Source organism: Acartia tonsa, chromosome 1, assembly GCF_053477335.1.
Source record: "Acartia tonsa isolate MP-2025a chromosome 1, ASM5347733v1, whole genome shotgun sequence".
NCBI lineage: Eukaryota > Metazoa > Arthropoda > Copepoda > Calanoida > Acartiidae > Acartia > Acartia tonsa.
Window position 1 is genome coordinate 20,207,056 of NC_137260.1, and position 23,259 is coordinate 20,230,314.

The 23,259-nt window shown below is 31.1% G+C and overlaps 2 protein-coding genes and 1 long non-coding RNA gene across 7 annotated transcripts; 1 reads left to right on the forward strand and 2 right to left on the reverse strand.

The window, feature by feature from the left end:
* Nucleotides 1-762: 762 nt before the first annotated feature.
* Nucleotides 763-3,379, reverse strand: LOC145314631 (uncharacterized). The gene is made up of 2 exons (XR_013877829.1): nucleotides 2,265-3,379; nucleotides 763-1,912 (listed from the first exon to the last, which is right to left on the reverse strand). It is a non-coding gene; the product is annotated as an uncharacterized LOC145314631 (long non-coding RNA).
* Nucleotides 3,380-3,808: 429 nt separating this feature from the next.
* Nucleotides 3,809-9,953, reverse strand: LOC145314615 (GTPase KRas-like). 2 transcript variants are annotated; one of them, XM_080154614.1, is made up of 8 exons: nucleotides 9,778-9,953; nucleotides 9,391-9,530; nucleotides 9,047-9,110; nucleotides 8,691-8,794; nucleotides 8,278-8,391; nucleotides 7,755-7,848; nucleotides 7,276-7,342; nucleotides 3,809-5,801 (listed from the first exon to the last, which is right to left on the reverse strand). In XM_080154614.1, the coding sequence occupies exons 2-7, from the start codon at nucleotides 9,510-9,512 to the stop codon at nucleotides 7,289-7,291; spliced, it is 552 nt and encodes a 183-aa protein (XP_080010740.1). In that variant the 5' UTR covers nucleotides 9,513-9,530; nucleotides 9,778-9,953; the 3' UTR covers nucleotides 3,809-5,801; nucleotides 7,276-7,288. The 2 variants fall into 2 exon arrangements, with proteins under 2 accessions (XP_080010740.1, XP_080010736.1); XM_080154610.1 differs by lacking the exon at nucleotides 7,276-7,342 and having other exon boundaries at nucleotides 3,828-5,801; nucleotides 9,778-9,947.
* A 1,079-nt stretch (nucleotides 9,954-11,032) lies between these two features.
* Nucleotides 11,033-19,586, forward strand: LOC145314638 (protein LSM14 homolog car-1-like). 4 transcript variants are annotated; one of them, XM_080154632.1, is made up of 11 exons: nucleotides 11,033-11,730; nucleotides 12,709-12,806; nucleotides 13,082-13,159; nucleotides 13,477-13,555; nucleotides 13,707-13,824; nucleotides 14,416-14,588; nucleotides 14,890-14,990; nucleotides 15,501-15,620; nucleotides 15,988-16,067; nucleotides 17,648-18,104; nucleotides 18,720-19,586. In XM_080154632.1, exons 1-11 carry the CDS (start codon nucleotides 11,604-11,606, stop codon nucleotides 18,738-18,740), a joined length of 1,452 nt encoding a protein of 483 aa, XP_080010758.1. In that variant the 5' UTR covers nucleotides 11,033-11,603; the 3' UTR covers nucleotides 18,741-19,586. The 4 variants fall into 4 exon arrangements, with proteins under 4 accessions (XP_080010758.1, XP_080010776.1, XP_080010767.1 ...); XM_080154650.1 differs by having other exon boundaries at nucleotides 11,548-11,730; nucleotides 18,706-19,586; XM_080154641.1 differs by having other exon boundaries at nucleotides 11,548-11,730; nucleotides 17,648-18,078; nucleotides 18,706-19,586.
* Nucleotides 19,587-23,259: the final 3,673 nt, after the last annotated feature.

Here is a 23,259-nt window from a genome sequence, read left to right on the forward strand (position 1 = left end):
GAATTAATTTCGTTATTGGTATGAGCTGATACAGTATACTTTTTTATTTTTACTATCTCACAAATTGCAAATGTTGTTCCCTGTCCCTAGGCTTAAAAGGGTGCAAAGTTCAATGATGTTTAGCTCATTAAATAAAAAGGCACAAAAACAATAAAAGAATTTTGTTTACAATTAAACAAACATTGTTTTTGCTATTAACTTTTTCCAAAAGAAATTAGATAATGTTTGAAAAAATTCTAGCCCTTTGGAATTAATGTATTTTTCAACACACAAGTATTTCACACTTAAGAATAAATATATTATTACTTGGATCAGACACCATACTATCATCTACTCTAATAAACTGAATCTTGTAGCTTGCTAAAATAACAATCAACATCCACCCACTTTATCCCACACCTCCCTTACAATAATGATGGTCAGTTCACCAATAAAGATGTAAATTTTAGCAACCCAAATTGCCTACAAATTTGTCCCCTGTCATAATATACACCTATATTCTATATCCATCCAAATTATCTAGCCATTGAGAAGCACACGTAAAAATAAATTAACACAGAAAGATATAATTATACATAGCAATCCCTAAGCCTAACTTTAATTGTACCGTATTTTAGTTTATCATTCTATTTGGTAGAACTATTTGTCTTATCCAATTTAAAACGAAGGAAATGTTGCTTCAATTTAAAAAGAAACATGCTTCAGCAAATTAAAACATTTTGTAAAATCTGAAGTAAAAAAAAACATTAAAAACTAAAAAAATTCTGTTATATATCTATTCAGAAGACTTACTTTGTGGCAGAAAAAAATACATTTAAATTTAGCGGACATACTAGGTATGCCCTTTGCAAGTTAATGAGTTGAGACCGCGAATACTCTGTTTCTACGGACTAAGACTTTGTTCCACGGCCCCAACTGTAAATAAAAAAATAATACATGAATTTTAACATGTTAATAATACATACATAGTTTTACTAGTGGTTTAGAATTTTTTCACAAGGACATCGACTTAGGTTATGGAAAACAAATGTACACTTAACTGGAGATATTTTTTGTCCTCAGTTATTTATAACGCAAAGAGACACGACCGTTTAATGTAAAGTAGTAAGGATTTTGTTTGTTTGTCAAGATCTCGGTTACCATTGAACTGATTGAGTTCGCCTTTATAGAGAATATTAGTCCTAAGATGATTTCAGGCTGGTTTTTTATTTGAGTCAAGGGATGGTTTTACGCTATTTTCTGCAAGATAACAAACATAACATGCGAACCCATATCCCCTTACCTAGGCACCCAAATAATTTTTGTAAATTATATTTTACCCCAAAAAGTTTTGATTGACGAGAGTTTTATCCATCCGAATCCTTTAAAGCCCCACGTTAAATGCCCTATGTTTATAAATTTATAAAAATAAGGTAGGTAGATTTTTGACATTTTACTTCAAAAATGTGGGTTTTTCATAACCCCTTCATAGATTTTACTCTGGGGTAAAGAAGCATTGGGGGGGAAGGATACTTGAATAATCCCTCCCCCTTTTTGAGATTTAGTCTCCTCCTCCCGCCAAAAAAAGCTTGGGCGTCTTATCTATTTAATCATTTGGGTTAGATAAGGTTAAAAATTTAAGGACGACCAAAAACTATCATTTAAATCTAGTAAGTTAGGCCATATGCACTAAATTAATATCATCCTAATACATAAAACCCCATTAAAAACACTAAATCGTCCTTTGTGCTTTAACCGTTACTATATACATTATAAGTATTGTTTTCCTAAAGCTAAGTCCATGTCCCTGTATATACAAATAAAACATGTTAATACATATTTACAAAAAAATTACCAGTTATCACAACAGTCATACATATAAACAAAGTATAGGATCGCTACGACACTTTTCAAATATTTGTGAATCGTGTATCTTTTGATCAAAAAAGAAAATTATTAAAGGGGACTATGCACGAATTAGAGTATCTTATGCACCTTTTAGCAGTCAAGTCGAGCTTTTTTTGTTGAATAATAATATACGAATAAACCAAGTTATGAAGGCGTCCAAGGAGTGGGGGGTAAAAGGGTTAATACCCTCTTACAAATAAATGTTTGGAGAGAGTTTTACCGCTTATGATTTATTTTTTTTTTTTTTTTGAGGGGGGGTGGGGTTAATTGGTTTCTCGTTCATCCAACTAATCAGCAGAAATCTAGTTTATTCAATTAATCACTTGATCTTCTTTTCCGAGAATAGTCCCCATTTAGTTTTATAATGCAAATTGTACATTTGGAGGTAAGCTTTTTTTACAGAGTCAAAGATCTACAAATTTTGAAAAAGCATAACGATCATATACAACTAATATGGCAGTTTTAAAAATAAGAAATGGCAACTTTTTACGGCCATTTTTTACTGCCTTTTAAAGACTAAAATTCTGACATTTAAGGTTAATTTTAGGGCTAAGTTATAGTTATTAACACATTTATTAAATATTTGATTATAAAATATTTTTTTATATCAAAATTGACATTTTTGTGCCTTATTGTGAAAATGTTTTATTTGGAATGTAAAACGCTGTAAACAAATTTTGATTAATTAGAATATTTCAAAATTTTACAAAGATTTGTTCGTTTTCAACATTTATAAAACTGATAAAAAATATTTATACAACATCCATCAGACTATTCATTCTATTGTTTTTATTCCATTGATAAAGTTGTGCTTAGGAACAAAATATTTGCAAAATTTAGTTTTCCTGAAATACATTTTGGCTTTATTAACCTTTTAGCAAGCAGCTACTCAATTTTAAGGTTATGTATCTTTTCATCTACCAAGAATTTGATATCCCTAATTTTGTCTTATTTTAAAACTTAACAAGAACATAAATTTAAAAAATAAATAAGCAAGCGCCTATGTTAAAATTAAATAAACTTGCTAGTTAAAACTGAGCTACTTTTGGGCATAATTGTCCCTGTTTTATTTTTATATTTTTAATAATATAATTTTCAAATTTATTTGATTTAAGTAAATATCTGATATAAAAATGTTATTAACTTTCATTTGATTAATAAAAATTTAGAAATTTTCCAATGTAAATTCATCACACATAAAAAAGCTCTTAATTGTAGATAAACATTAAAGGACGCCTGCAAGAAATAACACGCTTTAACTGCTGAAAGACTGCCACAAGAAGACCTAATACCCCAAATTTAAAGCCTTCAGCTTCAATAACAAAAAAGTTCTAGGCATTTCAAAATAGCATTTTATGTACAATGGAATTTTTGAAAGATTTCCAATGCTCATAAAAGAAAAAACAATATTAAATTACGTCGCCTAGACACAAAATTATAACCTTATCTTTGTCAGAAACTTAGATTGCCTGTAACTGATTACATTTTTACAATAAAAACACCACATTTCATTGTCAAAATCTATGAAAAAAATTCGATTTAGATTGCATTTTAAAACGAAAATCATAGCGGAAACAAAGGGGTAAACTAATACAAGCTTAGCTGTGATTGGTTGTTAAGCTGATTCAGCCTTCTGATTGGCTACAGTACATTCGGTACAACGCAATTAAAACTTAATTTTTTTAATGATTTTGACTATAAAAATGGGTATTTTTATTGTAAAAATATAATTAGTTACTGGAAACCTAAATTTATGACAAAAATAAGCTTATAATTTTGTTTCTAGGCCACGTAGTTTAATTTCAAAGTTTTCAACATGAGCATTGCAATTCTTTCAAAATTTTTATGTACATAAAATGTCATTTTAAAATGCCTAAAACTTTTTTGTTATAGAAGCTGAAGGCTTCAAATTTGGGGTATTTGGTCTACTTGTGGCAGTCTTTCAGCAGTTAAAGCGTGGTATTTCTTGCAGGCTTCCTTTAAGTTTAAATACATCAAATAGTACAAGTTTTTTCACATCACATTTTCTTTAGGTAGTTATTATCGACTAAATTAAAGTAATTAAATCCAGGATTGAATGTTTTATCAACAGAAAACAAATTTGCCTCTAATTTTTCGTAGGGTCAAAATATAATGTATTGTGTAAATACTGTGCAATAAGCAAAAAGCAATAAGCCTGAGGAAAAAAAATTGAAAAAGAATCATTAATTCCATAGCCCCGGAAGTTGGAGACAAAATAGTTTAAATATATGAGATTGCTTTATCAAGAATATGTGTCAGCTATCGTAGATGTAAATTTCCTCAAAATTGTGTATTATAGTTTATAAATGTATCTTAATGAAAAAAGCTCACCTACCTAGTATATAAAAATATACAGAGTTATTTGTTAGTGTTAATTCAAAAAATATATATTTCAAATCCTAATTACCTTTACTGAAAAGTATAATATTCCCCTAAAAACTATGTTGGTACAAATTTGTTAAATCTAGCAGTATGAAATGTTAAATATTGGTAGCATACCTTCGTGTAATTATGAATATTATACAGGAAAATAGGGTAAAATAACAGAGAGAAAAAGGGATATATCACCAGACGAAAAAAACTATTTGCCTCTAACTTTTCCAGCAGTCCAATAAAATACCTACTGTAAACTGAATTTTCTTTGCTGGTAACAAACATATAAATATGATATTGTTTGTTGATATGCAGTAAAAAAAAAACTGAATGTATCTCATTATTTATGACTGGCAGAAAGTTGGCGAAAAAATACCTATTATTTTCACGTTAAAAATTCCCTCTGAGAAAAAACAGTAACAATCCATTTGAAAATTGCTTTGTGCTTTTAGTTTAATTAATGCTTTACAATGTTAAATATTGCGTCTATATATTTCTATGTATTAGTCAAATAATCTTCATACAAAATGTTGTGGTAATAATATTAGTAAAGCTTTTAAGTTGGGTTATGGTATTTTAAATAACTTATTTTTTAAGGCAAAAGTATTTAAAAGATTTTAGAGTACCTGTGTTCTTTTATTTTCAGAAAGTTTAATACTTTATGTTCAAAATACTTATATTAATAGCAGCAAATATGTTTTTTTTTTTAACTTCAGAAAGATTTGATTTACTTACAAATATTTAGCTACCTATCTAAAATAAATAGAAATAACGAAAATATTATTTCACTCCATCTAGAAAAACTGAACTAAAGCGTCCATATTAGCGTAGACCTCAAAAATTTTAACAGCAAAACTATACCTAGTTTATCCTATTCTAATAAAAAATTGCTGAAAACTAAGATATAGAGTATCTACGCTACTAAATAAAATAATAAACTTTTTTTACTAAAACATATTCTGACAAATTGATAATAACAGATTTAACTAGAAAAAAAAGCACAGGGATCCAACTAATTAAACTCTTCACTGTAAAGGAAAGAGATATTAATTCTGAAAAATAGATAAAAAAAGATTTCAGAATAAATATCCCCGCCTATTTTCACTTCTAGACGATAACATATAGGTAAAATATTATAATATATACTAGAATTAGTTATTTTGTGTGTTAATAAAGCGTTATTTTGTGACTGTGTAGAATAGAATAGAATTCAAATACGAGACTTTTGTTAGAAGCAAGTTTAACTTAATTTTGTATTGATTTGCCTTTATAGTTTTCCTAGAAAACTAGAGAAAAAATCGACAAATACTTTCCTCTATTAACAAGCCTATAATCTTTATTCCTATAATGGGTTTTTGATGGATCTTAAAATTTTCTGTAACATAGAATCACAGCAAGATTTTAACCATGCTAAATCTGCTGTAACACTACTGGGGGATTGATTGTCTCTGGGAACCAGATTAAATGAGATTACAACAGTTGAACTGATTTTGTTTCTTGTGCTTGCCAGCCAACTCTTTCTGAAAAATATATTACATTATAGTTAAAATCATTAATCATATCATGCTAAATTGTATAACCCAGTAAAAAATATGAAGTTTAATATAGTCCATAGCCAAAAAAGAATCATTTGTAAGTAAACCCAAGCCTCTTGAAAAGTATAACTTTAGAAGTGATAAAAATCAAGGATTTGACAGAGAAATATAAATCAATGTGTTTCCCAATATTGAAACTAATATGATACGAATCTTGAATTTCTTGGGGTAGATTGACTTATTATCTATTTTCTTTTCTTTCCCTGTATAAAACCCAAAGCAATATTTAAAAAGTGCTATCTTAAAAGTGGTGATGTAAAAAGCAAGTTTTATTTGAATATTGTTGAAACCAAAATTAGATGTTTAACAAGACATTGTTCATATTAATAATTTTGAGAAAAAAATTTAAAACTTTTAGTAGAACTAGAGACCTCTGATTAATAATAGATAATATTACAGTATTCTGTTAATGATAGTATTCTGTTAATGATGGTATTATAGTTAACAGCGTTGTGGAGCCGAAGCCGTCACATATTGCTGGAGCCGTAATTTTCGTTAAAAAACGGCTCCGGCTCCAGGTTAGCTAAATGAAGAGTTTTTTTAATAATTATAATTTTAAGTTTTTCAAGTCCATTTTTAATCAAAATTGGACTTTAAAACCTTTAAAAGTCAAAAATAGACGTGGGGGAAAAAATATATTGAGTTTTTCTTGATTTTAGGTCGGAGCCGGAGCCGGAGCTGGAGCCGCCATCTTCACAGACGGCTTCGCGGAGCCGGAGCCGCACCAAAATCAAACGGCTCCGCAACGCTGATAGTTAACTTTATTTTGGTTATATAATGTTAAATTAGTGCAGGCAGATTAATACTTTAAAATTCAAACATCATGCAAAAAGTTTTAAAAACTGATAAACTTGATAGTATAATATATGCCAATTAGATATTTGTATAAACTGTATACCTAAAATTTATTTATCGCATCGGATTATACACTAGTTTCCGCGGATAGAAAAATGAAAAATCATAAAATTAATTTCAGTTTTACAAGCCCCCAGGCGCCGAAGACCCAGGCGAACAAAACTAATGTTAATTTCATGATTTATAATATTATTCGAAAAAAGTTGTCTATAATACGATACGACACATGATTTTTCAGTATGGACCACAACCAGTTGTAATCCAGCGATAATTATATATTTCGAAGCCATACTGGAAACATCAATTATGATATTATTCCTGTAAGAAACGTAGCCCCAATCAAATGTTGCTGTTAAGTAAAATGAAAATAAAGTGCAGTGTTAAACGGAAAGCTTTGTTTACATTTTTCAGCGAAAAGTTTTCGCCATACTCCAAAGGTTAAACTCCAAGCAAAGATGTAGCAAATATTTTAAAATTGAGTTAAAGAAGCATTGAAAAATGCAAGAAGAATATTAGTACAGGGTGCGGCAAACCAAATAAAAACCTTTTTTTAATTTTCATTGTATGGCACATTTCTTTTTCTTCTTTGTAACCTTTTTTCCTTTTTCTCTCTGGAAATGAAATTAATATTTGAAATTAAACTAATTTAAAAGAAATCAGCGGATGTGCCACTTTTTGAGACCCAATATTAAAAACATAGGTAACATTTTTAAAAATTATAATGTACTAGGAATGCTTTAGTAGGGTAAACTCTGAACAAAAACGCCAAATTTAAATAAATATTTTATTTCAATTCCGCGTCGCTAATCATTCTATCAAAAATTCGTTTTTTTCCTACAGTAATAACTTGTATAAGAATCTTAGCGTTGTAATTTATTGTATAGCCGAGTATTTATTGGGTTTAAAAAGTGACAAATGGGCCTTCATATAATAAATACTTAAAAGTATGCATAACTGAATATTCAAAACAGTTTGTTTTCTTGATAAATAAAAAGTGAAAAGAATATTTTTAAAAATACTTACATATTTTCTTATTTCTCTGACTAATGAGTAAAAAGCATCATCAACTCCCATTCTCGTTTTAGCTGAGGTCTCAACTAAAGGTACTCCATAATTCCTGACAACAAAAATATTTTACAGGATTGACAAAGATTATTTGTGGAATATTATTTTAATACCTAATATGATTATACCCTAACAAAAGGTGAACTAATAAAGGAACAGAATATTAAAATTAATAATAGTTACAAAGGTAAGGAGGGGACAATTGGCGATTAATAAATCTTCTGCTAAATAATCCTCAGCAGCCGAAGATTGAAAAACATCTTTAAAGAATTGAGGAAAAGACATATCTTTAAACAGTTATAAATTTATCTCAACCATAACAAACAAATCATTAACTACTGCTGCTTCATAACGAAATATACTTCAATGATAAAAAAAAAATATTAATTATCAATCTTAATGAAGAGAATCAAGCAAATTAAGCTTGTCAGTTTACTTCTACTTATCCCCATAAATCCAGCTAATAAAGTTAATCTGATACCTCGCAACATCTTTAGCTTGCTGCATATCAATACTGCGTGTGGGAAGGTCACATTTGTTTCCAACTAAAACCATAGGAACTTCGTCCGCATCTTTTACTCGTTTGATTTGTTCTCTAAAATCATGGGTTAATTATTATTGGGTATTCGTTGAATAGGTAATTAACATGATCTTTTACGTCAGACTGGTATTATGCATATATTAAGGAGAGTAGCATTTCTTTTTCTAAAAAAAGACAAGTTGTCATAAAAAAATACTACTCATTTGGTTAATTTAGACGTGTTCTTTATAAGCATACATTATGATTTAAAATAAGCTACATATTTAAGATTCTTAAGATAAGAGTTGTACGAACTATTTAGCTAACATTCTGTCTGCCAAACAGCCATAATGAAAGATAACAAATACCCTAACCTGTAAGCATTAATTTCCTCGAATGAGGTGGCATTATTGACTGCAAACACAATTAGAAATCCTTCTCCCGTCCTCATATACTGGTCTCTCATAGCACAATACTCCTAAATAATAATAAAAATATCTTTAAAAACAATTAGACATTTGTTAAACTTAGGTACTATAGTTGGAAAGCTAACAAGTTGTAGAAGCCTTTAAAATGGTAATTACCATATAAAGATCGTTTTTTTCTTACAAAAAAGAAACATTGAAGGCTTTGAATACAAATTGCAAAAAAATACCGTGGATAAAAGTAAAAATGAGAATAGAGAAATGAAATATTATTTTAGATTTCTTAAGTAATTTATAACTGTCACCTCCTGTCCAGCAGTATCTAAAATATCTAACAAACACGTTTCTCCATCTATAACAACTTGCTTCCTAAAATGAAATACAATGAAGCACATTTAAAAGACAATTATTTATTTATTCTTTTCGTTAAAAATAAGAAAAAATGTAAACAGGGACATCAAAATCCTTTTCATTCTCCCAAACTTAAATCAATTCACTGTTTTCCTATTGTATGTCTGATTAATATTCAAAAGAACATTAAAAGTCATTCATCTTAGTTTTATTCTGTAAAAAAAATAAGGAAATGGTATTTAATAACTTTCAAGTAAAGATCCAAAGCCTGATCACTGTCTTAAAATGTTCAACTAACCTGTAACTGTCTTCTATAGTAGGGTCATATTCTGGTACAAAATGATTTTGGATAAGTTGAATTGTGAGTGCAGATTTTCCGACACCGCCAGCCCCCACAACCACTAACTTGTACTCGGTCATGATGACAGAAACACAAAACTATAAAAATTTAGAAATGGTTGTGGAATAAATTCATCTTAAACAGAAACGGAAAAATTTGTGGAATGTATTTGATCGAATAATACTATTAGTAAGTTTATTGAATGTACAAATATTTTATATAATAAATCTCGTAATCAGTGCACAAATGGTACTTGGAATCCGAATTATGTTATGAAACTTGGCATGAGTAATCCTTGGTAGGTCTATTTTCCCTAAATCGAACCAAAAGATGAAAAAGAGGTACCTGATATTTTATAATATTATATTTATTCTTAAAGCTCTCACAATTAATCAGTTGGTTTTTGCTAGATCTGGTAGACTAGGTAGACTATACACAGTATATCTTATTTATATTATCAAATTTAAATAAAACAGTGGTCTAAAAAAAAGCTATTTCATTTTAATTGTCATTTTGTGTTTATATTTACAAGTTCTGAAAAAAATATCTTATATTCGATTAAGTTTAGATGTATCAAAAAATGATAAATTATAAATCAACTTTAAAAAGCTGATTCATAATAGTTTTTAACCATAGATTTTATATTTTAACTAATTGTTAAGGCAGTTGTTTTCATATCATTTCTCTCTTTTTCATATGCACTTGCTCTTAAATAATTCTAGAATAAGGAGACAATGTAGCCATGGCAATTTTTTCTTGACATTTAAACATATTATATTAAACTTGAAATGCATTTACATAAAATAAATAGTATCAACGTATTACAATATAGGCTTTAAAATAATATTCTAGGCATTAAAAATGTTTTTGTACATGTAAATTAGAAGCAAGTTAATATAATTACAGGGAATATTGTGTGAAGAAGTATTTGCTACGCGATCTAAATAAAAATAAATTGGCGACCTTAAATATTTCCGCGGCATTTGCACAAAACTTCAGGGAATATATTATACAGACATTTTGGGAATTATGATAAGTGCATTTTTATAATGAAAATAAAAATAAAATGGGACTAAGATAAAGCTTTGGGGGAAATCTCAAGGAAATAGAAGAAGTTTACGCTGGATTTTTAATTTATCTCCCCGTTCGGACTTTTTCCAAAGGCTAAACTGATTGATTTTTCAATATTTTATTCTTCAATTTGTCTCTTTTAAAATAAATTTTATAAATAGGAAAACGAGAAGAAATCAACAACTCTTTATTAATTTTGTGCATTTGAAGGCAAAAACGAGTTCCATAAAAACTTTCATTTTTGACACCCTTTTCACATAAGACGACCTAGTAAAGAATTTCCATCACGGGGTGTTGATATTTTTTTCTGGTTTTGTAGATTTTAAACTTAAATTTATATTTTTTGTATCTTTATTAATAAAGGCAAATAACATGAAAAATTTATTCCTTATTTATAAAAAAAAATATTATAAAAACTTAACCACCCCGTTTTGAACATATGGAGACTTCCGTTGCGTGAAACTTTTGTGTTGTGTACACTAATCTTTCTTATATTTTCGGCAAATTCATTTTAATTATTAATTAAATCTAATTATTGAATAATTTAAGGTAATTTAGAATTATTTAGATTGGTATCATGAAAGTATGTTTTAATGTGTTTCAACCAAAACTTTTATTTGATCTCTGGTGATAACTTTTATATTGGTCATTGTTTAATTTTGCGCTTTTTGGCCATCTCGGTTGCCGGTAAATTTATATTTGTACTTTAAAATACGTACTATACATATAAATTAGTAAATTATCTACCTATGTTATTCAAGAAATTTTAATTATTTAATGACTGTATATTATAATTTAGTAATTTTAGGATCAATATTTAATTTGTTCTAGTTAATAGGTTAATGGTATTTCAATTAGTATGCTATTACATAAATTATTAGATAATAGCGATAGACTACGTTTCATTACCTAGTTGTTTTCTTGGGGACACTTTAATTTTACGAAGAATTAACTAAAATTAGAGTTGTTTTGGATTAAGGATTAAGGATGATAATAGGAGATTGCGTCTATTAGTAGTTATCAATTATTAGGTATCAGTAGGCGCTAGCTCTATAATCTAATAACTTTGTTTTTATTTCAGAGAATCCAACCAGGTCGCAATGTCTGAGCCCGAGGGAATACCTTACCTCGGCTCAAAGATTAGCTTGATCTCAAAGTCTGAAATTAGATATGAGGGAATTCTTTACACCATCGATACTCAAGAATCTACAGTAGCACTTGCTAAAGGTAATGCATAGTACAGTTTCTGTACTTCCAGTGTTATACTTAGGGTTGGTAATCTGTATCCGGAATCCGCCCATCTTTTGGCCAATTTTTGAATTCTGAATACGGAATCTGTTTTTTATAGTGGATTCGGATTCTTAATAGTTGGGCTAAAATTAGCGTCCTGAGTTTTTTTCTTTTAACTCCCCCTTATTGAAGGCAAAGATAACTACTCCCCCCCCCCCCCCATCTCTCCCCACCTTCACCAAGTGCAGCTAGATATCAGAAATAATGAAAAAAAGGCAGCTTTAGATTCTTTCCAGTACCCGTTATAATTTAATCCCTTAATTTATTTTTTAAATTAGCCTTTTAAAATATTGCTAGAATCCGGAATCCGCAGAGAACCTGTTTAATTTTTGGATAGATTCTTGTAACGTAAGAATCTGAATCTGGTCTTAAAATTAGACTGATTGCCAACCTTGATTATACTGTGACCTCTACTTTGTCTAAATAGGGGGGGGGGGGGGGGGGAGTTTTGACACATTTGCGTAAACCTGGAGTAAAGGCTTTATCTTTGGACTGAAAGGATAGTTTAAAGATAAAAGCATTTTTAGGTCTGGAACCTGGAGGCCTATCCAAAAAAAAAGTCTTAGAGTTGCGGTTATTTCATCATATAAGAATGATTTTATCTTTAATAACCTATCCTCAGTCCAAAGATAAAGCCTATACTCCAGGTTTAAGCAAATATGTAAAATTCCCCCCGGCCTCACCCCCCTTAAACTATGGTTACATACACAATAAAGCTTTTAAGTGTTAAAGTTAATCTTGTTGCATTTTTTCCCTGGCTTGTTTCTTTTAACTTTAATAGATGTTTCAAGGTAGTGTGTTTCCCTCAAGTGTGCATAACCCATTTTTTAATTAGTAGCTTATTGGTATATTTTAGTATATTATATAATTGCTCCTTATTAAATTAATAAGGTTAACTGATTTAATTTTTTTCAGTGAGATCGTTTGGTACAGAGAATCGTCCCACAGAAAGACCTGTCGCCCCTAGAGATGAGGTTTACGAATATATCATCTTCAAGGGTGCAGACATTAAGGTTAGTAATTTCTCTTGTAAGGTCGAAGAAGATTTTATTATAATTTAGTTTTGCAAAGTATCGCAATGAGTAAGGCTACATGTGAGATATTATTTAATCTTAGATTCCTATAAATAATTTCTCAGATTAATATGCTTAGGTAGGTACTCAAAAAATAAGTTCGAACATGTCCAGATTTGATAGATACACCAAAAGTTTTTAAGCAAAGGAAAGTGCTTAAATAACTTAACTTAGTGTCTGATTTATTTCTTATATTCTAACTATTAATATTTTAGGACATCAAAGTATGTGAACCTCCCAAGCCTATGCCAACTCTACAGGGTGGCCTTCCTAATGACCCCGCTATAATCCAGGTAATTTTTGGCTCCTAGCTATATTTTGGATAAAGTCACACTTTTACCTTTTCAATTGGTTAAAAAAAGTTACTACGCTCCGTCTTCATTTGTACCTACCAACTGTGAGCCTTTAAAAAACAATTTTTTCTAATTAATTTTTCTTATGTGTTTCAAATATTTTAGTCGTTCTTATGGCTTATGTCGTATAAAATGCCCTTTTTGTTAAAAGCATTGTTTCTTTAGACAAGGAAAATAAAGTTTAAATGTCTCTGTATTATTCAAGTAAAATCGTGCATTATCTGAATTCATATATAATCTTAATATTTTATTTTAAGCATTCCATGGCAAGTAATTCTCGTCCAGTTGGAAGCAAACCTAATCTTGGTCCTATTGGCAACAGAGGTTTCGGTTCAGGTAAGAGCCTTATTCATAGACTAGCCGCTCTACTTATTCTAATAATATAACTCAAGTTCATTAAACTTTTGTTTAATAAATTTAATTTATTGTCTTTATTCAATATTTTCTTTAATGCAATTCTGATTTTTTATTTACTTTAAAAATTTAGGGTCTCCAGTAGACCATCTAGAGGACAGATCACATTCTCAGAGGTCCACACCTATGGATCAACACAGAAGGATTTCACCAACTCATGACACTGGAGTACAAACTAGGGGTGGTAACAGGTATGTTTTATTGTCATTGAGATTCGAGATATGTATTTAAAATATATTTACATACTCTCAGGTATAAACTCAATTAACGTAGCTAGCACTAGATTTTGTTCCGGCTCCTATCTAAAATCAAGAAATATATTTTTTCTCAAGTCTATTTTTGCCTTTTTGAAGGTTTTAAAAGTTCAATTCGATAAAAATGGATAGAACACAACCGAGTTACCAAATTATATTTTATAAAAAATATATTTTTTCGGCTAACTCGGTGCTGGAGCCGTTTCTTAACGAAAACCACGGCACCGGCTCTAGCCAAATATGGCGGCTCCGCAACGCTGCTTAAAATCGATTGCGTGTATGGGGTTTGCTTGGGCAATATTTTGTCCGGTGTGTCTACCCCTTACTAAACATACTGAAAAGCTTTAACAAGCATTCTTTATTTGATTAATTTTAGAGCGGTAATTTTTGTTCACAATCTCCCCATCTCTCCCTCTTTTTGTAATTGCTAGGTTAACTGCAAATTATCCCTGTAATAAAACTCTATTTTTATAACCATAGATATGTTTGGTATTTCTTTAGAAATACTTTAATTACTTTATTATATAGATCCCGCCAAGACAGCCAATCCAACGTGCGGCCCGGTTCCGCAGGACGCGGTGGTAGCCACCACGGTGGCCAACACAACAACGGACCTCCCGCTGGACCCGTGGGCTTCCACAGAGGGGCTGGAAGGGGTGCATCATCTGGTGGTATGGGCCAGCAGAGAGGTGGTGGCAGAGGTAATATTTAAGTTTGTTTCCTGTTCTAATTAACCTCTTAATAATTTATTTTTATTCATGGTGGTTAGAGTTTACTTTATTTTGTCAGTGAAGCTTAATTAAAAGCATTTCAAACAGTGATACAAAATAAACTTTGTTTTAGATATCACTCTTCTGGCCTTAATTCATGTATGTTAATTTAAGTACGCTATTGTGAGAAGTTTCCTATTTCCACAAGTGAAAAATACAATTTATCATTTGAGAGAAAACTATTTAGTTAAATCTCGAGAGGATTTTCCTAATTAACAGAGTATTTGTACAGGAAGGGGAGGATTCCAACCTGGAAGATTCAACCAACCCAAGGAGAAATTGAAGTTTGATAGCGAGTATGACTTTGATAAGGCTAATGAAGAATTTAAAGAGGTAAGCGCCTTACTGAAACTTTATTTTTTTATGATAAATTAGTGGCTGCGCTCATAGTAATTAGGGGCTCTTTATTCAAAGTGTTATGGAAGGACAGAAAGATAGCCCAGGATCATCTCAGGAACTATAATAAGGTTAATGTTAAGAACAAAATCGGTTCTGCGGTCCGGTTAGCGAGATCCTTCGTCAAAGACAAATATAGCTTTCTTGTTATAGAATAGGATAATTTTGAAGGGGGCTGGGGGTTTTAAAATAATGTTTTATAGTGCGTTAGAAAATATATCGCACAGAACGTGTTAAAAATTAACTGTGGCATCTTACTGGTTTTTAATAAGTTTTTCTTACCTCTACAAAATTTTAATACTATTTAAAAGAGCTTAGATAAAACATTTATCTAATTGATACAAACTCTGTACACTCAAAGGCTAAAAGGTTGGGTCTATCAATCTTTCGATTGCACAGTCTCGTTAAAACCAAAGTAATTCGCTTTTATATATTTTTATATATTAGGTGTTAAATAAGCTGAACAAAACACGTCTGGATGATAGTAAAGTTGAGGTGACCAATGGTGAAGCTACTATCGAGGGAGAGGAGGAGACACAACCTGAGATTGAAGATGGAGAAATTGAGGTATTTGTTAGTTTATGCAAAACTCCCTTTGCAGCATAGTTCTGGTGTTTATATTCTCTGAATTTTACTTATCACCATTCGCAAGAGAAGATTTTCTTTCTGCAGAGGTTTTGTGTTAATTTTTCAGTTTTAAGGGGGGGGGGGGTTACTTACAAATCCTGTTTAAAGGTTTGTGTAGATATTTAAAACTCTTTGAAAGGTCAATATCAAATAGGCTAGAAATAGGAAGGTTAGTTGGATAAAAAAAAACTCACTTTTGGTCATATTTATAAATATCTATATAGTTTAAACTCAATATAATGTACTAACTTCTTTTTTTAACAAATGTGGTACAATTTACGAGATCTGTTACAACTCTTTATCTTAGGATGACGAGAAGCCCTTTTACAATAAGAAAACTTCATTCTTTGACAACATTTCCTGTGAAGCTCTGGAAAGGAGTAAAGGGTAAGTAAGGCTTACTAAGCATCTTTAGTATTGCTCTTCAATCCGAATTTGTTTACCTAATTTTCACATGAGAATTTTCTTGTTTTAAATGTTTAGTATCGCTGTGTCTTTCATTCATTAATACATCCTCAAATACTATGTTTTGAAACACTGAAATTTTGGTTTATTTATTAAGAGATATAAGTTTTCCGGAATTTTAATGTAGGGAGTAGATTTGAAATCTGCATCAAATGTTAAGGATTTTTTACAAAATTCGTTTTTTGTAAAATTCTTTATCTAAAAGCGGAAATACATTTTAAGTTAATTAATTTTTACCAATAGGATAGGTGGATTTTAAACTACCTGCGCTCTAATTGGTTGAATGATGTACGACATCCAATCAGAGCGCAGATTTTTTAAATCCACCAATCACGGATGCCAAAATTAATTAACTTAATTTGTATTTCCGCTTTTAGATAAAGAAGGGGGGGGGGGGGTTTTAATGCAACCATCTCGTAATCCGTGAGCAAATGGCACTTAGAATTCGAATTTCCATCTATAATTTTGCATGAGTAATAAGATATATAAGTTTTCCAGAATTTTAAAGTTAGGGGGAGATTTGAAATCTGCATCAAATTTTAAGGATTTTTTATAAAATTCGTTTTTTCTATAATTCTTTATCTAAAAGCGGAAATGCATTCTAAGTTAATTAATTTTGGCATCTGTGATTGGTGGATTTAAAAAATCTGCGCTCTGATTGGATGTCGTACATCATTCAACCAATTAGAGCGCAGGTAGTTTAAAATCCACCTATCCTATTGGTCAAAATTAATTAACTTAATTTGCATTTCCGCTCTTAGATAAAGAATTATAGAAAAAACGAATTTTATAAAAAAATCCTTAAAATTTGACGCAGATTTCAAATCTCCCCCTAACTTTAAAATTCCGGAAAACTTATATATCTTAATGAGTAATCCTTTGTAGATATATTTTCCCTAAATCGAACAAAAAGTTGGAAAAGTAACGGCTAACGGCTGGCGGCTCATCTGTTTTGCCATTTGTTTGATATCTATATTGCAAATTAGTCACGAAAACTCTCAACATAATACTCTTTTCTACTCCAAAACGCTATCAAACGGTTCTAGACGGTAGCTGTTGGTACTAGAAGTTTTAAAATTGGTTATTGCTATCATTTAACATGAATTAAACCAAAAATATGTTTTAAAAAGTTGATTCCTACGTAATTGATGATTGATTTACCCTGAAAATAGGCAAAAAAAACGGCTGAGCCGCTAGCCGTTACTTTTCCAACTTTTTGTTCGATTTAGTGAAAATAGACCTACCAAGGATTACTCATGCAAAAGTTCAGATCAAAATTCGAATTCTAAGTGTCATTTGCTCACTAATTACGAGATGGTTGCATTAAACCCCCCCCCCCCCCCCTTATACAAAAAACGAATTTTATAAAAAATCCTTAAAATTTGATTCAGATTTCAAATAGACTCCCTACATTACAATTCCGGAAAACTTATCTCTTATTATTTATACCTATATCTGTCGTCCATTCAATTTTTTTTCTTTTAAATATCTTTTATTTTTAGTAAAATGATCAAGAATGATTGGAGGGCGGAAAAGAAACTTAACAAGGAGACTTTCGGTGTGGCGGGCAATAGGCGGTATAACTATGCTGGCGGCAGAGGTTACTACCGCGGTGGACGTGGTGGTGGATACCGCGGGGGTTATGGCGGCGGCCAGGGTAACAGCGTCATGGATGGCGGTAATAGAGGATTCCGTGGCGCCGGAAATGGCGGCAACTTCGGCCGTGGAGGCGGAGGATACGGCGGTGGTGGCCATTTTGATGGCGGTAATCGCCATTTTGATGGCGGTAATCGTGGCGGGTATGGAGGAGGCCGTGGAGGGTATAACAACGGCGGTGGTTATAACAATGGCGGTGGCAGGGGAGGTTACAATAACGGCGGTGGCATGAGGGGCGGAAGTAGAGGCGGCTATGCTGGAGGAGTTAGAGGCGGAGGTCAGGGACAGCGCCGGCCGCAGTGGGTAGGTTGATCTGGTTCTTTAAGTTTGCCGGAACGAAGATAGGAAATATAAATATTTGTCAAGGTCAGAGGGCTTAAGTAGGTATTCACTGCCTACTTAATTTAATAGAATGTTATTGGACATTTATATAGTGTATTTTTTATTACACATTTTAAAGGTTTATTATGTTTAAGCATTCTTTAGATAAATTCAAATTTTAGTATCCATACTTTAATTCGGGTTTTACTATTGTTTTGTAACCGGACAACCTACTTACTACTTCTGGCTTGACATATATTTATTTTCTTAAAGCTACTCTATATTCTGTCTCTTTGAAAGATTATTTGCTGGTAACTTGCTTTAATGCAGCTGATTTTATATTACAAAGTTTACAGTATTTCCAATATCTAAAATGGAAAAATTTCAATTGAAATAAGTGTAAAAAACTTTGAAATAGATATTGTTTTTAATTTGGTTTTCTTAAGATTTTAATTGAATTAAATATTAATCCTTGCCTAGCTATGCTACATTTAAATAATTTTAAATCTAAGTAAATTAAATTTCTATAATTTCTTATATAAATTACAAAGCAGCCTTTGACCAAGGCTTTGGTCTAATAAAGTATTAATGTTTAAGGTGGGAGATAGAACCAACTAATCACTCTCCAGCTTACTGACAATTTATCCCCTCCTCACCACTACAAGCCACTACTACAACCACCATAAAGTACTTAAATCCATCGGCGAGCACCTCCAGTAATTGGACAAATTTCCCTGTGACTGAAATTTCCCCAATATTTCCAAACTTTCCCTGTTCCTATTTTCCCGCATAATTTTTTCGGATTGAAGGAAAGAAGTTTTACAGAATTGAAACCGTATGATAATGAGTATGATTGTATAATAATGCTAATATGAAGAAAAGTGAAAGAGGGACAATTATTAATTGTTAATATTTTTTTTTTAAATTGTACAAAAATTGCCTCTTTGTGGATTGAAGGAAAGATATTTGTAGACTTGTTTAACGGATTGATAAAGAAAGAAATTAATTTCTTGATTAAATGATAATAAAAGAAAAGCGCCGCGCGATGGTTCAAAATTTAATTTTAAACAAATGCCCGTGTTATAATAAACTAGTTGACTTAATGAAATTAATAAGACTTGTCTGCTAATTATTGCATTCAAATATAATAATAGATTAATTTTGTAAATATCTATTATTTTATCAAAAGCTGTCCCGATATGAACAAAAAAGATCTGCAATTTTAAATCTAATCCTAACCGTGCCGTTTTCATCTCCTCTCCATTTTATTGAAAAGTTCTTCCCGCATTTCTTAGAAAATTTGTTGCGGTTTTCTGAATTTTAAATATTGAAAAACTGGGACTAGCTGTAATTATTATTGTCGTGCTTATGTTATTGATAACCAGTGAAATGTGATCAGTCTCCTATGAGTTATTATATTATTGTATTTTCTTATTATATTTTAAATAAACGGCACGTATTTAATTTTGTGTTTAATTTAATCTCCTAGTATCAAAGCTACTCTATTTGACATTGTCTGTCCGTAACCGATTAGCCGTTTATAATACGATGCGAGAAATAACTATTAACCTACTTTTTAAAGGTATATCGAAATATACTCGGATACCTTTAGAATCGTAATGCAGAAATAGATTTCGCATTATATTATTTTGCTTTTTTTGAGAGGGGGAGAGAATTTTTCATTTGCTTTTTTTTTCTTTGGAGGATTGTGTTGCCCTCCGAAATAGTAACAAACAATCCTAAGACATGTGATAAGTTTCCATGTAAAGGAGAATATCTTCTGTTAGCGAGATCCTTCGGAATAGGCAGATTTACTGTTCACAATGATTTCGAAGGTGCTTTGACTTTAGTGTCAGAACCTAAATTAGGAAATAGTGCATTTCATTACCCTACGTTAGGTAACTTTATTTCACTTTTCAATAAAATTTAAAATGCAGCGGTTTTGGAGAAAATTAGATTTGAAAATTTTAAGTCAAATTTTCATCCCCTAGGAGTTATCGCATAATCATGACAAGAAAAGGAAAGATTATTTTTTTTTAATTTTTGAATATCTTTGCTTTTATAAAGTTCTTCGTAAAACCACTCCTGAAGGGAGTTAATTAATGGCCATTTTTATCAGTTGCTTTGCTAAGGTCACGGAAATTCAGCCTTAAATAAATCATGTATTAAGATGTTTTATGAAAAACTTTATAAAAGCAAAGTTGTTCAAAATTTTAAATCAATAATCTTTGATTTTCTTGTCATGATTATTCGATAACTCATAGGGGATGAAAATTTTAATTAACTTAAAATTTTCAAAACTAATTTTCTCTTAAACCGCTGCATTTTAGATTTTATTGAAAAGTGAAATGAAGTTACCTAACCTAGGGTAATAAAATGCACTATGTCCCAATTTAGGTTCTGACACAAAAATCAAAGCACCTTCAAAATCATTGTGTGTTACTTTATTAGAAGGAGTAGCGGATAGGTCATGGAATCTCTGAGGTCTGTATCCAAAGAAAAGTGGCCTTAAACCATCCAGAGACCTGTGTGAATTATAAAGCTTCACTAAAATGTATCAAAATCATTAGGTTCCGTAGATATTGAAATCTTAAGTCTCAGACCTAAACAAACTTGCTTCTTTATATAAGAGGATTTAAGGATTTCCTTAGAACACATATACAACTTAATTTTGATGGAAATCATTGGTAAATTGTTCTGGAACATAGTTTACTCGAGTGTTGAGTTACCCATATCTTGTTAAAGAAATATTTCCATTGAAAGTATAATTGGAGCAATTTATTTTCTTATCCCTTGAGATTCCCGAAAAAGTCAAATTATATATGGAACCAACAGATGTTGAATATACGTGGATATTATGACAGGACAAGAATTGCAAATTTAGGTTGCTATTTCCTCTATCATTTATTTGTCATTTCGTTCATCCAACAGGAGGGGATTCGGGAGATTGTTAATCTAGCTCACTATAAGTTTCACTTTTTTAGATCGAGTAAATGAAAATTTGGTGTATGATCCAAGTAATAATAAATCCAGGCGTTATCCTCTTAGAAATTTTTTTTTCAATTTTTTTCAATTTTGTACCCCCCCCCCCCGACTACCGACGAACAACTATTTTAGGTTAGGTTAGGTTTTAGGCTAGGGAGCCGAGCGCTGCGGCTAGGCAGGCAAGGGGGCCGAGCGCTGCGGCTAGGCAGGCTAGGGAGCCGAGCGCTGCGGCCAGAGTTCATAGTTCGCTGTCGGGGGGGGGGGGGGGGGGGTACTCAAATTTTCAATATTGAAAAAAATATTTCTAAGAGGATAATACCTAAATCCATTCTTGAGATCCCTAAAAATAAGGATGACAACATCCATGAAAGCGAATTTCTGAAATGGAAGGACAAACGAACATTGAGACTTAAAGTGTCAGAACTGAATAAGAAGGATATTAATCAGGGACAGATATTAATGCATGAGACTAAACAAAATTGTAAGTAAATTTGTTGCAAAACAACTTAAATATATGATACTTTTTTAGGACTTCGCTTATAAAACTGTACCTTGTTGTAATAGGAATCAGTATGTATACCAAAAAACAGACGAATCGGATAATTCTAAGATACAAAAAAAAATTTTGTCAAAAAAGTAAAACATCTTCATTTTAAATGGACGTGAGGACATTATGGTAACGATTATAGAGTTGCTACGCTTTCTAATCGTACTTAACTACTACAGGAATCACCATGCAAAGGTTAAATTCGATAAGACAATTCTAACATGCCTGAATTAACGGAAAGAGCTATACGTTACGTACAGACGGACCGACGCTATTTATAGAAAAGCTTAACTTTTAAAAACAAAATATTTATGTATGTTAACGCACAAAATGTAAAGCTTTAATGAGACTGCACCCATAAAACTTATGAGTTTAACGTCTTCATTTGACCTATTCTAAAAATGTCAAACATTTATAAGTTATGAACTTTAAATATTTTTACTAAAGGTAGCCACAGTTGTTTATTGCTTTGATTTAGAATACTTATAATAAAGCAACAGGATGTCTCTTTGTGTGTACCGAAGGATCTCGCTAAACCGATCGGGTACCACCATCCTCCAAAGAGAAATCACAAAAAAATCGAGAGAGAAAAATTTTGTCTAGAGACTTTAACGCAACATAAAGAGGTATCGTAAAGAATTGAACAAAATAAACATTTAAAATGCCACTAGGGGCATTTTGATTTGGGCGTTGATTTATCAAATCTATTTCAAATACGAAGTTTATTCAATATTTCTGCGGCTGTAGGCTGGCTCTTCATCTAAAACCGGTGTCGACCATTTTTAGGCACATTTGCAACCAAATAAAATGGGCAACTATCGAGCTATTATTAGAAGCGAAGCTTCTCTATAATTAGGGTCCATATGTACGTCCGTATCGGATACCTATTACCGTTAATTTAGGCATGTTAGAATTGTCCTATCGATTTCAAACCTGGCATGATTTCTGTAACGGGTAAGAAAGCGTTAATGCTGAACATGATTAGCTTTTTTGACAACATTTTTTACTCGAGCCTTTTTATTGAATTTTCAAAATATTGACTCCTAGTACAATAAGGCAAAATATTCGACGCAAAAAAATTCTATAAATAAGTATTTATATGTAGATATGTCTATATTGAGCATCCTATAAAAAGTAATTTTGGATATATATATACGGATAACAACCTCCCTCCCTTTTTCAATGACCTTTTCCGTCAAATACCAAACTGATTTCTGCCGCCACTTGGCTGTGTTAATTTAATCTGCATTATTTGTTGATTTTCAATGACCCAATTGAGAGTCGGCCCGATAGGGAGATACAGTTATTTAACCCTTTCTCCCTCTAATGTTTTAATCAAATGTTCAGATAACATTTCAATAAAAATTCTAATTATCATGTTGCCTTGAAATTCATTTTAAATTTCTTGAATAAATTTGTTGCTATTTATTTAAATTTCAAGAATGACAATCTATATCATATTAAAGCTATACAAAATCAATTTCAAACCTTATGATGACCTTATAATACTCTTACTGATTGTTTTAGTCACATGGAAGGTACCAAAGTACATGACCATGACCTGAGGTACAATCAAGACAAATCACAAAACTACAATCATAACAA